This window comes from Macaca mulatta, chromosome 5, assembly GCF_049350105.2.
Source record: "Macaca mulatta isolate MMU2019108-1 chromosome 5, T2T-MMU8v2.0, whole genome shotgun sequence".
NCBI classification, from domain to species: Eukaryota; Metazoa; Chordata; class Mammalia; order Primates; family Cercopithecidae; genus Macaca; species Macaca mulatta.
In genome coordinates, this window is record NC_133410.1 from 111211719 (window position 1) to 111226440 (window position 14722).

The 14722-nt window shown below is 36.8% G+C and overlaps 1 protein-coding gene across 5 annotated transcripts in view; it reads left to right on the top strand.

The window, feature by feature from the left end:
• The window catches only part of BANK1 (B cell scaffold protein with ankyrin repeats 1), a 319844-nt gene that overhangs the window by 72175 nt on the left and 232947 nt on the right, over nucleotides 1-14722 (top strand). For all 5 annotated transcript variants that reach the window (XM_001108807.5, XM_078002029.1, XM_078002032.1 and 2 more), the window contains one exon: nucleotides 14111-14250. In XM_001108807.5, coding sequence (XP_001108807.4) covers nucleotides 14111-14250 — 140 coding nt within the window. The remainder of the gene's footprint in view (nucleotides 1-14110; nucleotides 14251-14722) is intronic.

A 14722-nucleotide genomic window follows, 5' to 3' on the forward strand; every position in this document is an offset into this window, starting at 1 on the left:
AGTTGGAAGGTGTTAGTTGCAGGTGTTAGTTTCTCACCATCATAAGGGTCACAGCTGTAACTCCTATAATAAAAGACAGATTTTTTTTTCTTTTTTTAATTTAATTTAATTTTATTTTTTATTATTATTATACTTTAAGTTCTAGGGTACATGTGCATAACGTGCAGGTTTGTTACATATGTATACTTGTGCCATGTTGCTGTGCTGCACCCATCAACTCGTCAGCACCTATCAACTCGTCATTTACATCAGGTATAACTCCCAATGCAATCCCTCCCCGCTCCCCCCTTCCCCCTCCCCACTTCCCCCTTCCCCCTCCCCATGATAGGCCCCGGTGTGTGATGTTCCCCTTCCGGAGTCCAAGTGATCTCATTGTTCAGTTCCCACCTATGAGTGAGAACATGTGGTGTTTGGTTTTCTGTTCTTGTGATAGTTTGCTAAGAATGATGGTTTCCAGCTGCATCCATGTCCCTACAAAGGACACAAACTCATCCTTTTTTATGGCTGCATAGTATTCCATGGTGTATATGTGCCACATTTTCTTAATCCAGTCTGTCACTGATGGACATTTGGGTTGATTCCAAGTCTTTGCTATTGTGAATAGTGCCGCAATAAACATACGTGTGCATGTGTAAAAGACAGATTAACAAGAGAAAAGCGTAACAAATTTATTTTATCAAAGATTTGTAGGAGCCTTCAGAAATGAAGACCCAAGGACCCAGGGGAAACTGTCTATTTTTATGGTTAGGTTCAACGAAGAATAAACAGCCATGTAGAACAGTGATTGAACAAAAGAGTATGAACTAGTGGTAACAAGCTTGAGGGGAGGAGGACCCAGTAAGGCCTGTCTGTTTGGATTTTTGTTGGCTTCTCTATGTGACATTCTTTCCTCCCATGTATGGAGCAGGCTTTCTCTGAAATGAGGATCTTTAAGGGAGAAGAGAGAAAGGAGACCTTTTTTGGTTTTGTGGTTTTCTTTGGGAAAGAGGAGTTCTAGTTTCTATGATCTGCCTTGGGGAAGAGGAATTCTTGCTTCTATGACTGGATCAGGGGCAGGAAGAAGGGTGGGAGACATGAAGATGGAAGGTCAGAAAGACCTTGCTTCTGAGGCCCTTTTGTCTTCTTTAGTTCAAAGTATGCAGCACACCCAGATGTCATACTGTGGGGTATTGTCTTCTGAGCTCTGACAAGGGCAATCCACTATTCAAAAAGCTGGAGAAAACGATGAATTAAGAGAGTGTCACTTGAAATCTACTTACCTAGAGCAGAAGCCACTGGAGCCACAAACTAGTAGGAGCACTTAAGTGTTAATTTTGATGGGGTGAGGGCGGAGCAAGATGTCCGAACAGGAACAGCTCCAGTCTCCAACACCCAGGGCGAGCGACACAGAAGACCGGTGATTTCTGCATTTTCAACTGAGGTACTGGGTTCATCTCACTGGGGAGTGCCAGACGATTGGTGCTGGTCAGCTGCTGCAGCCCGACCAGCGAGAGCTGAAGCAGGGCGAGGCATTGCCTCACCTGGGAAGCGCAAGGGGGAAGGGAATCCCTTTTCCTAGCCAGGGGAACTGAGACACACAACACCTGGAAAATCAGGTAACTCCCACCCCAATACTGCGCTTTAAGCAAACGGGCACACCAGGAGATTATATCCCACACCTGGCTGGGAGGGTCCCACACCCACGGAGCCTCCCTCATTGCTAGCACAGCAGTCTGTGATCTACCGGCAAGGCAGCAGCGAGGCTGGGGGAGGGGCGCCTGCCATTGCTGAGGCTTAAGTAGGTAAACAAAGCTGCTGGGAAGCTCGAACTGGGTGGAGCTCACAGCAGCTCAAGGAAACCTGCCTGTCTCTGTAGACTCCACCTCTGGGGACAGGGCAATAACAAACACAGCCGAAACCTCTGCAGACGCAAACAACTCTGTCTGACAGCTTTGAAGAGAGCAGTGGATCTCCCAACACGGAGGTTGAGATCTGAGAAGGGACAGACTCCCTGCTCAAGTGGGTCCCTGACCCCTGAGTAGCCTAACTGGGAGACATCCCCCACTAGGGGCAGTCTGACACCCCACACCTCACAGGGTTGAGTACACCCCTGAGAGGAAGCTTCCAAAGCAAGAATCAGACAGGTACACTCACTGTTCAGAAATATTCTATCTTCTGCTGCCTCTGCTGCTGATACCCAGGCAAACAGGGTCTGGAGTGGACCTCAAGCAATCTCCAACAGACCTACAGCTGAGGGTCCTGACTGTTAGAAGGAAAACTATCAAACAGGAAGTACACCTACACCAAAACCCCATCAGTACATCACCATCATCAAAGAACAGAGGCAGATAAAACCACAAAGATGGGGAAAAAGCAGGGCAGAAAAGCTGGAAATTCAAAAAATAAGAGCGCATCTCCCCCGGCAAAGGCGCGCAGCTCATCGCCAGCAACGGATCAAAGCTGGACGGAGAATGACTTTGACGAGATGAGAGAAGAAGGCTTCAGTCCATCAAATTTCTCAGAGCTAAAGGAGGAATTACGTACCCAGCGCAAAGAAACTAAAAATCTTGAAAAAAAAGTGGAAGAATGGATGGCTAGAGTAATTAATGCAGAGAAGGTCCTAAACAAAATGAAAGAGATGAAAACCATGACACGAGAAATACGTGACAAATGCACAAGCTTCAGTAACCGACTCGATCAACTGGAAGAAAGAGTATCTGCGATTGAGGATCAAATGAATGAAATGAAGCGAGAAGAGAAACCAAAAGAAAAAAGAAGAAAAAGAATGAACAAAGCTTGCAAGAAGTATGGGATTATGTAAAAAGACCAAATCTACGTCTGATTGGGGTGCCTGAAAGTGAGGGGGAAAATGGAACCAAGTTGGAAAACACTCTTCAGGATATCATCCAGGAGAACTTCCCCAACCTAGTAGGGCAGGCCAACATTCAAATCCAGGAAATACAGAGAACGCCACAAAGATACTCCTCGAGAAGAGCAACTCCAAGACACATAATTGCCAGATTCACCAAAGTTGAAATGAAGGAAAAAATCTTAAGGGCAGCCAGAGAGAAAGGTCGGGTTACCCACAAAGGGAAGCCCATCAGACTAACAGCAGATCTCTCGGCAGAAACTCTCCAAGCCAGAAGAGAGTGGGGGCCAATATTCAACATTCTTAAAGAAAAGAATTTTAAACCCAGAATTTCATATCCAGCCAAACTAAGTTTCATAAGTGAAGGAGAAATAAAATCCTTTACAGATAAGCAAATGCTTAGAGATTTTGTCACCAGTAGGCCTGCCTTACAAGAGACCCTGAAGGAAGCACTAAACATGGAAAGGAACAACCAGTACCAGCCATTGCAAAAACATGCCAAAATGTAAAGACCATCGAGGCTAGGAAGAAACTGCATCAACTAACGAGCAAAATAACCAGTTAAGATCATAATGGCAGGATCAAGTTCACACATAACAATATTAACCTTAAATGTAAATGGACTAAATGCTCCAATTAAAAGACACAGACTGGCAAACTGGATAAAGAGTCAAGACCCATTAGTCTGCTGTATTCAGGAGACCCATCTCACACGCAGAGACATACATAGGCTCAAAATAAAGGGATGGAGGAAGATTTACCAAGCAAATGGGGAACAAAAAAAAGCGGGGGTTGCAATACTAGTCTCTGATAAAACAGACTTTAAACCATCAAAGATCAAAAGAGACAAAGGCCATTACATAATGGTAAAGGGATCAATTCAACAGGAAGAGCTAACTATCCTAAATATATATGCACCCAATACAGGAGCACCCAGATTCATAAAGCAAGTCCTTAGAGACTTACAAAGAGACTTAGACTCCCATACAATAATAATGGGAGACTTCAACATTCCACTGTCAACATTAGACAGATCAACGAGACAGAAAGTTAACAAGGATATCCAGGAATTGAACTCATCTCTGCACCAAGCAGACCTAATAGACATCTATAGAACTCTCCACCCCAAATCAACAGAATATACATTCTTCTCAGCACCACATCGTACTTACTCCAAAATTGACCACGTAATTGGAAGTAAGGCACTCCTCAGCAAATGTACAAGAACAGAAATTATAACAAACTGTCTCTCAGACCACAGTGCAATCAAACTAGAACTCAGGACTAAGAAACTCAATCAAAACCGCTCAACTACATGGAAACTGAACAACCTGCTCCTGAATGACTACTGGGTACATAACGAAATGAAGGCAGAAATAAAGATGTTCTTTGAAACCAATGAGAACAAAGATACAACATACCAGAATCTCTGGGACACATTTAAAGCAGTGTGTAGAGGGAAATTTATAGCACTAAATGCCCACAAGAGAAAGCAGGAAAGATCTAAAATTGACACTCTAACATCACAATTAAAAGTACTAGAGAAGCAAGAGCAAACACATTCGAAAGCTAGCAGAAGGCTAGAAATAACTAAGACAGAGCAGAACTGAAGGAGATAGAGACACAAAAAACTCTCCAAAAAATCAATGAATCCAGGAGTTGGTTTTTTGAAAAGATCAACAAAATTGACAGACGACTAGCAAGACTAATAAAGAAGAAAAGAGAGAAGAATCAAATCGACGCAATTAAAAATGATAAAGGGGATATCAAAACTGACCCCACAGAAATACAAACTACCATCAGAGAATACTATAAACACCTCTACGCAAATAAACTGGAAAATCTAGAAGAAATGAATAATTTCCTGGACACTTACACTCTTCCAAGACTAAACCAGGAAGAAGTTGAATCCCTGAATAGACCAATAGCAGGCTCTGAAATTGAGGCAATAATTAATAGCCTACCAACCAAAAAAAGTCCAGGACCAGATGGATTCACAGCTGAATTCTACCAGAGGTACAAGGAGGAGTTGGTACCATTCCTTCTGAAACTATTCCAATCAATAGAAAAAGAGGGAATCCTCCCTAACTCATTTTATGAGGCCAACATCATCCTGATAGCAAAGCCTGGCAGAGACACAACAAAAAAAGAGAATTTTAGACCAATATCCCTGATGAACATCGATGCAAAAATCCTCAATAAAATACTGGCAACCGGATTCAGCAACACATCAAAAAGCTTATCCACCATGATCAAGTGGGCTTCATCCCTGGGATGCAAGGCTGGTTCAACATTCGCAAATCAATCAACATAATCCAGCATATAAACAGAACCAAAGACAAGAACCACATGATTATCTCAATAGATGCAGAAAAGGCTTTTGACAAAATTCAACAGTCCTTCATGCTAAAAACGCTCAATAAATTCGGTATTGATGGAACGTACCTCAAAATAATAAGAGCTATTTATGACAAACCCACAGCCAATATCATACTGAATGGGCAAAAACTGGAAAAATTCCCTTTGAAAACTGGCACAAGACAGGGATGCCCTCTCTCACCACTCCTATTCAACATAGTGTTGGAAGTTCTGGCTAGGGCAATTAGGCAAGAGAAAGAAATCAAGGGTATTCAGTTAGGAAAAGAAGAAGTCAAACTGTCCCTGTTTGCAGATGACATGATTATATATTTAGAAAACCCCATTGTCTCAGCCCAAAATCTCCTTAAGCTGATAAGCAACTTCAGCAAAGTCTCAGGATACAAAATTAATGTGCAAAAATCACAAGCATTCTTATACACCAGTAACAGACAAACAGAGAGCCAAATCATGAATGAACTTCCATTCACAATTGCTTCAAAGAGAATAAAATACCTAGGAATCCAACTTACAAGGGATGTAAAGGACCTCTTCAAGGAGAACTACAAACCACTGCTCAGTGAAATAAAAGAGGACACAAACAAATGGAAGAACATACCATGCTCATGGATAGGAAGAATCAATATCGTGAAAATGGCCATACTGCCCAAGGTAATTTATAGATTCAATGCCATCCCCATCAAGCTACCAATGAGTTTCTTCACAGAATTGGAAAAAACTGCTTTAAAGTTCATATGGAACCAAACAAGAGCCCGCATCTCCAAGACAATCCTAAGTCAAAAGAACAAAGCTGGAGGCATCACGCTACCTGACTTCAAACTATACTACAAGGCTACAGTAAGCAAAACAGCATGGTACTGGTACCAAAACAGAGATATAGACCAATGGAACAGAACAGAGTCCTCAGAAATAATACCACACATCTACAGCCATCTGATCTTTGACAAACCTGAGAGAAGCAAGAAATGGGGAAAGGATTCCCTATTTAATAAATGGTGCTGGGAAAATTGGCTAGCCATAAGTAGAAAGCTGAAACTGGATCCTTTCCTTACTCCTTATACGAAAATTAATTCAAGATGGATTAGAGACTTAAATGTTAGACCTAATACCATAAAAATCCTAGAGGAAAACCTAGGTAGTACCATTCAGGACATAGGCATGGGCAAAGACTTCATGTCTAAAACACCAAAAGCAACGGCAGCAAAAGCCAAAATTGACAAATGGGATCTCATTAAATTAAAGAGCTTCTGCACAGCAAAAGAAACTACCATCAGAGTGAACAGGCAACCTACAGAATGGGAGAAAATTTTTGCAATCTACTCATCTGACAAAGGGCTAATATCCAGAACGTAGAAAGAACTCAAACAAATTTACAAGAAAAAAACAAACAACCCCATCAAAAAGTGGGCAAAGGATATGAACAGACATTTCTCAAAAGAAGACATTCATACAGCCAACAGACACATGAAAAAATGCTCATCATCACTGGCCATCAGAGAAATGCAAATCAAAACCACAATGAGATACCATCTCACACCAGTTAGAATGGCGATCATTAAAAAGTCAGGAAACAACAGGTGCTGGAGAGGATGTGGAGAAATAGGAACACTTTTACACTGTTGGTGGGATTGTAAACTAGTTCAACCATTATGGAAAACAGTATGGCGATTCCTCAAGGATCTAGAACTAGATGTACCATATGACCCAGCCATCCCATTACTGTGTATATACCCAAAGGAATATAAATTATGCTGCTATAAAGACACATGCACACGTATGTTTATTGTAGCACTATTCACAATAGCAAAGACTTGAAATCAACCCAAATGTCCATCAGTGACAGATTGGATTAAGAAAATGTGGCACATATACACCATGGAATACTATGCAGCCATCAAAAAGGATGAGTTTGCGTCCTTTGTAGGGACATGGATGCAGCTGGAAACCATCATTCTTAGCAAACTATCACAAGAACAGAAAACCAAACACCGCATGTTCTCACTCATAGGTGGGAACTGAACAATGAGATCACTTGGACTCAGGAAGGGGAACATCACACACAGGGGCCTATCATGGGGAGGGGGAGGGGGGAGGGATTGCATTGGGAGTTATACCTGATGTAAATGATGAGTTGATGGGTGCAGCACAGCAACATGGCACAAGTATACATATGTAACAAACCTGCACGTTATGAACATGTACCCTACAATTTAAAGTACAATAATAATAAATAAATTAAAAAAAAAAATTTTGACAGAAGTCTGAAAGCTGAGAATGGATTAGTTTGAGAGTGAGAAACTCCTGGAGGCAGTAGTTTTAGGAGGTCCCCACACTTTTGTAGGATTTACCTCCATGAATCCCACCAGGTTTGTACAATGAATATCTGAGAAAGATCCCATGGAACCCTGGTGGGGTCAGAGGAAGAATAATCGTGGTGAAATACTTCCAGCATGTTCCCCATAGCACAGGCCTACTCTCCAGAAGAAAACACTTTACCAGAGCCTCATTCCAGCTTGGAAAGGACATCATTACACTGTGGCTCCCTCTGGCCTTCCTGTCTCACTTAAGGGGGATTAAGGGAAGCTACGCCACAGCAAAAACACTTGTAAAGTCACAGTGAAGAGTCACTAAAAGACTAAGACTTAATCATAAGAATATAGAATGCTTTCCTTCCTTACCACCTTATGGTTACCACAGCAGGATACCAGCATGACAGTGGATTACTGTTTAAAAAGCGCAACCAACCAGCTGAAAAATCCCAGCAAGATCCAGACTCTCTCTAGGTAAAGTACTTAGAAAAGTACATAATCAAAAAGAGAGACAGAAACAAAAATGGTAGAGGAATTTAAAGCCGCTAGCACCGATAGCTACAACAAACATTAAATACAGTCCAACTCCTAAACAGATTCCTATAAATTCTTTCACTACAGGACTATTTACCTTATATCTAGTCATAAACCAAAACCAAACATTGCAAAGCATTCCTAAAGCAAGATAAACACAATTTAAAGAGACAAAGCATGCATTAGACTAGAATTAGATACGACACAGTTGATGAAATTTTCGGAGAGGGATTTTAAAAGTGATTAAGATATGAAAGGATCTTATGGAAAATGTAGACAACATGAAAGAACATATTGATTATGTAAACTGAGATAAATTTTGAGAATCAACAGGAAATGCTAGAAATCAGAACCACTGTATCAGAAATTAAAAAGTAACTTTAATAGGTTCATTAGTAGACTTGACAAAGGTCAGAAAAGAATCATTGAACTTGAAGACAGGTCTATGAAAACTTCCCAAGCATAAACGGTAAAGAGAAAAAAGTTTTTGTTTGTTTGTTTGTCTTTTAAAGAAAGGACAAAACATCTAAGAAATGTGAGACAATTTCAAAAGGTCTAACATACATGTAATTGGAATACAAGAAGAATGAGAAAATGAAGAACAATAAATGTTTACATATTAATGGCAGCGATCAAAACAGATATAGGAAGCTCAAGTAACACAAAGAAAGATAAATATAAAATATTGACACCTATTCATATTACATTTGAACTGTAGAAAACTGAAAACAAAAGAGAAAATCTTGTCAGAAGTCAGAGAAAACAAATAACTTACCTGTAGAGAAACGAGTATAAGAATTATGTTGAATTTCTCTTCAGAAACCACACAAGCAAGAAAATAGTGAAGTAAAATATTTTAAGTATTGTGAAAAAAAGGAACCCACCAATCTAAAATTCTGTATTCAGTGAAATTATCCTGAATATGGAACAAAGGAGAAATAAGGACTTTTTAAGACAGAAAAATGAAGGAGTTTATTACCAGCAGACCTGCGCAGCAAGAAATTTTAAAAGAAGTTATTTGGGAAAGAAAGGAAATAATATAGGTGAGAAACTTAAATCTACATGAAGAAAGAGCATCAGAGAATAAATGAATGAAGGTAAAAACAAAATCCTTCATTTTTCTTATTTTTAATTGATCTAAAAGATAAATGTGTGTCTGAAGTAAACACTATCAATGTGTTGCGTGATTACAGCATAAGGATAAGTGAAAGTAATGACAGCAATATCATAAGGGACAGGAGGGACTTAAATTTGTTAAAAATGTATATTTCAGACTCTAGGACAGTTACTAAAAATTTTTTAAAAACTATAAATAGTAGGCTAAGAAGAGAGAAAATGGAATCCTACAAAATTCTCAAATAATTTTGAGAGAGAGCAGAAAAGGTTGGGGTAGAGAGGGAGAACAAAGAAAAATGTAGGGGAAAAAAAATTACAAGTATGGTAGATATAACCCAACCACGTTACTGAAGCCAAGTAATCACTACTTAAGTTTAGTGAATAGTCTAAGAACGTCAGTTAAAAGACAGAGATTGCCAGAATGGATAACAAACAAGACCCAATAATATGTTGTCTATAAGAAACTCAATTTAAATATTAAGACATGGGTAAATCAAAAGTGAAAAGTGAAAGGGTTGGAGCAAGGTAGGTTGGAGGTTGGTGCAAAAGTAATTGCAGTTTTGCAAATGGCATTGAAAATAATGTAATGAAATTGGAATATAAGAAGAATGAGAAAATGAAGCAGAGATCAAAACGCAGATACACCAACCTAATACCGTGATAATGCTAATCAAAGTAGATCTGGAAAGTTGTACTAATTTCAGACAAAGAAGACTTTAGAAAAAGAAAAATTATCATGAATAAACAGAAGCATTATATAATGATAAAGACATATTCTCCAAGAAAACAGAAAACTCTTAAACATGTATGCACTTAACAACAGTGTCAAAATATGTAAAGCAAAAGCTGCTAGAATTGAAAAGAGCAATAGACACTATTATATAAGATTTGAACACTGTCTTTCAGTAATTAATAGACTCAGCAGACAGAATATCAATAAGTATATAAATGAACTGAACACTATTGTTAATCAACTTGATTTAATTGACATTTATAGAATACTCCATCCAACAACAGTAGAATGCACATTTTTCTGAAACTCATTTGGAACATTCACCAAGATAAGCCATCTGCTGCATCTTTAAAAAATAAACTCTATTCAATATAAAAGAATAGAAATCATACAAATTGTGTTATCAGACCACAATAGAATTGAAATAGAAATCAACAGCAGAAAGATAGTTGGAAAATCCCCCAAATTCAGAGATTGAGTAACACACTTCTAAGGTAAAATTCAAATAATTTGAAATAAATTAAAATGCAACTTAACAAAGTTTGTGGAATGCAGATAAAAAGTATGGACAGGGAAATTTTTATCATTAAAAACTTATAATAGAAAAGAAGAAACATATATAATAAATAACCATGCTTCCACTTAAGAAACTATAGAAAGATGAGCAATTTAAGTGTAAAGCAAGCAGAATAACATAAATCATAAAAATTAGAGCAGAAAACAATGAAATGGAAAATAAGAGAGAAATTCAACAAAATCCAAAGCTGGTTCTTTGAAAGGATCAACCAAATTGATACACTTTTAGCCTGGCTAACCAAAAAAGAAAGAGAGAAGACACAAATTACTAATATCAAGAATAAGATAGGGGTAATTACTACTGACCAAGGAACATTAAAAGGATAATAGTGAGTATGGATACAAATTTGGTAATTTAGACAAATGGACAAATTTCTTGAAAGACATAAACCACCAAAAGTCACACAAGGAGAAATGGATAATCTGAAGAAGTCTATGTCTCTAAAAAATTGAATCATTAATTATTGGTCTTCCATAAAAAACAGCAGCAGTGCCAGATATTTTCAGTTGGTAACAATGTAGAGATAAACAAAAATTATTTTAAAGTACAATTATGGTGATAGGTGGTGAAATCTTAAGATGTTCTTTTACTAAGTAGCATCTTTCCCTTTTGACACATGGAAACATCTTAACCTGATGTTTTTATTTGAGAAAATGTCTTCTAATTTTGCCATCTCCCCTTTCCCTTCAGCTCAATAACTTGCCACACCTATAATTAATTTATTTTCTAGAAACCACACCCTCCTAATGGTAACCATAGGTTTGTCACTGACAGGGACTGTTTTGTACTAAAGCAATTTGAGTTACTAAAATCTCAGCTTATGTCAAAACTTATAATAAATATATGTGAAACCATTAAACTGTAAATACTAACTAATTTTTAATTTTTACAAAGAATGTAGAGAGTATTCTTCTGGTACTTATAGTACTGTGAGAAAAAAATTTAATGCAGCAGGAAGATAACCAATTAAAATTTGAAAGGAATGCATAATGTATCCACAAAGATTTAGAATCTCTTTATTTAGAAACTCTGCTCTGGATAATGTAAATTATAACTTTATATTTCATTAGAAGAGCATGAAAAATACTTCAGGATATGCCAAATATTATGCTCAACCTGCTTAAGAAAATAACCATTGATAATATATTTTTATAAATATCGTAATTCAGGGAAACAATTTTAACATATTTTAAATTGATATTAATTTTTAGGCATGACCCAGGTTTTGAAGCCACCTATATTTATTTAATGATAATATTAGAATCCAAATAGAGCCATGTTTATTTCATTTTCATGGAAACAGTAGTGGGTTCATTTAATGTTTACCATATGGGAAAAGTCTAAAATGGGATCATAAAGGAACACAGCTTCTCAGACAATAGACATACGCAGACAAAAGAGCTCTGAAATTAATAGATTTGTGAAATATCCACTTTTATAGAATTAGTGAAATATTTTAACTACTCAGAAATACCTTTGGATTATAGTTCTCATAAATTACTTCAATTTGTACCTCATCAAGGACAGATCACTTAAGTATAGAGAAGGGGAAGGTTGACAAAGACATTTGAATGTAACAGAATTTGAGATTTGAAATGATGGGAGCAAGGAGTTCCATTTTTCCCTTCCATTCTGTGCCTGTTTTCCTCTTCACGGCCGACTCAGTAATATCCTTGCTTGGTTTGGAGATCTTGACCCGTATTTGTGTGCACTTACAGGGTTAGGTGTTGCTTGACTACTTTCGTCCAGACGGTAAACAACATTTAATTTTACTCTCTTCTATTTGAGTCCTTACGTTAATTGGTTTTTAGTTTTACTGAGAAACTGTAAAATACAGTCATCATAGTGAACCAAAATTAAAGTAAAATAATGTTCAAGCAGTACAGGATACTGCTCACATAAAGGTCAGTTCAATAATATATTACTGAGGAGGCCTCCCAACCAGATGAATCTATAAGGCATTCTCTGTGACATATAGTTGGGACCAGTAATTAGGTATTGATTTAATAACTGCCATTTAACAAATATGAGAATGTATACAGCAAACACAACACTTTAAAAGGCATCTCCTTGGAGGATTACTCTAAAATCGACATCATTATCAGTAGATGCACTGGTAAAATTTTGAGTTAAGGACTCAAGAATAAATCAGTTCAGTTTCATGTTAGATTAAAAAAATATAGAATATTTATCTACTCTGTATCAAAAAACTACCAAGCAAATCTCACCATATACCTCTCATGATTCATTACCTGATTTTCTTTCAAAAGGTTAACTCTCCACGGTAAAACTCCAAATCTCTTTTGTGATAAACAAAATTAATATCTTCTTTCAAAATAATTTTTATGACTTATCATAACATTTACATTGAAATTTATCTTTATTAAATCTGCTGAAATTGATTTCATTTGACTCCAATAACTCTAGAACCCCCTTTACCATATGCACACTGCTTTAGCTGATGAGATGTGCTTTAAAACTTTCATTTTTGTTTGTTGTAGTTTCCCTTACATTCTCTATTGGATGAATGCTTCTTTGGGAAGAGAGAGCTCCTATTTTTCTGCATATATCATTATAATACAGGCAAGGCATCTAGTCAAGAAATATGAGAGGAAGAAATTTCAGCTCCTTGACCTAGTTAAGCTTAAGATTGCTTTCGTTGCATTTAAATTTCCTTCAGCAATATTATAAGAAGTCCTTTAACAGCTTCATGAGATAAAGTGAAATTAATACTTAAAGCTTAAAAATTTTAAATATTCAAAGCTCATATTTAATGACTTATTCCTAACCCTAGATATTTGAGTGACAGTTTTCTGGGAGAACTTGGGAAGTATCTCAATGACAGATTAAAAACTCTTAAAATTTGTTCCATAAATGAATTTAAAGAATTACATTTTGTTTACTTTTCTTACACTAAAACATAATAACTTTTTATTGATTGCTTTTTGGTATTCTTTCATAGACAGTCCTAAATTCTTATATAACTTTAATGCTGCTCATATATTACAGCACAGTTCACAATGTAGTGTATCATTCATTTTGAACAATTTGTTCTCAAAAAGGCTTTAGATGAATGTATGATGTAAATACTACTTTAGTATCTGGGCATTAAACCTTGCCTTTCCCAGGGTTTTTCATTGTAGTCAACTGAATACGAGTTGTATAATTTAAATCAGCTCTACTCTTTCAAATTACAATTTTGAGAAACTTGCCTGTAATTAATTAAATTGTTTTCATAAGATAAATAATAAATACCTAACTTTTGATAAATGGCTATACTTTTCCAAATTCTAAAGAATTTTGTCAAGATTATAGAATGTTATGAAGAAAAGTTATATTAGTAACTAAGTAGGGACAAATAATTTAGTGCTTTACTTTTATTGTTATTTTAACATACGTTTTGTATTTTAAGTTTTTTTTAAGCAATTAAGTCTAAAATTGTACATTTCATTTTGTGGTTTCCAACTACCAAGAATTTTAAAAATGATTTTAAGTGCTAGAGATTAGTAAAAGTGTTATGAATTTTTAAAGACTTCTTTTATATTCTCTAAAAGATGTAATAGTATGAATATGCATTAAATACTCTGCCCCTAATTCTTGTTTATTATTTTCATAAGAGTTTCCTGCTGGTTCAGTCCATGTCAATGTCTACTGTGATGGAATCATTAAAGCCACAACCAAAATTAAGTACTACCCAACAGCAAAGGCAAAGGAATGCCTATTCAGAATGGCAGATTCAGGAGAGAGTTTGTGCCAGGTAAGTTGATCTTTCCATGAAGTTAATCATAATGTAAGCTGAAGAGCTAATGAAGGATAAGAGGATTCATGCTTTGGTATAAGTTTGAATGTTGATTGAATAAGAGTGAATTACTACCGGTCAATAGGAAGGGAAGAAGCAACCTCTGTTGTGCCAAAATGTGGACAAATTACTTTGCCTAGGTCAAAAAAATTCCAGATAATGTCAATGGAAAACAGCTTATTCATTACAAGGTAGCCGTTGTGATGGGCTCATTTTAAAGCTGTTACAAGCAGATGGAGAGAGCAATTAGAAAGAACCCCTAAGAAATGAATTCCTTCTTTATTCAGACCTGCATAACATAAAGTAAAATGAAAGTCAAATCATCTGTCTCATGCTTTGAGATTAAGGAGTTAGACAAACCAAAATATCACCAAAAAGGGAACATGTGGTGTCAACCTAGAAATTGTTACTTTCATGTGGACACTTCTAA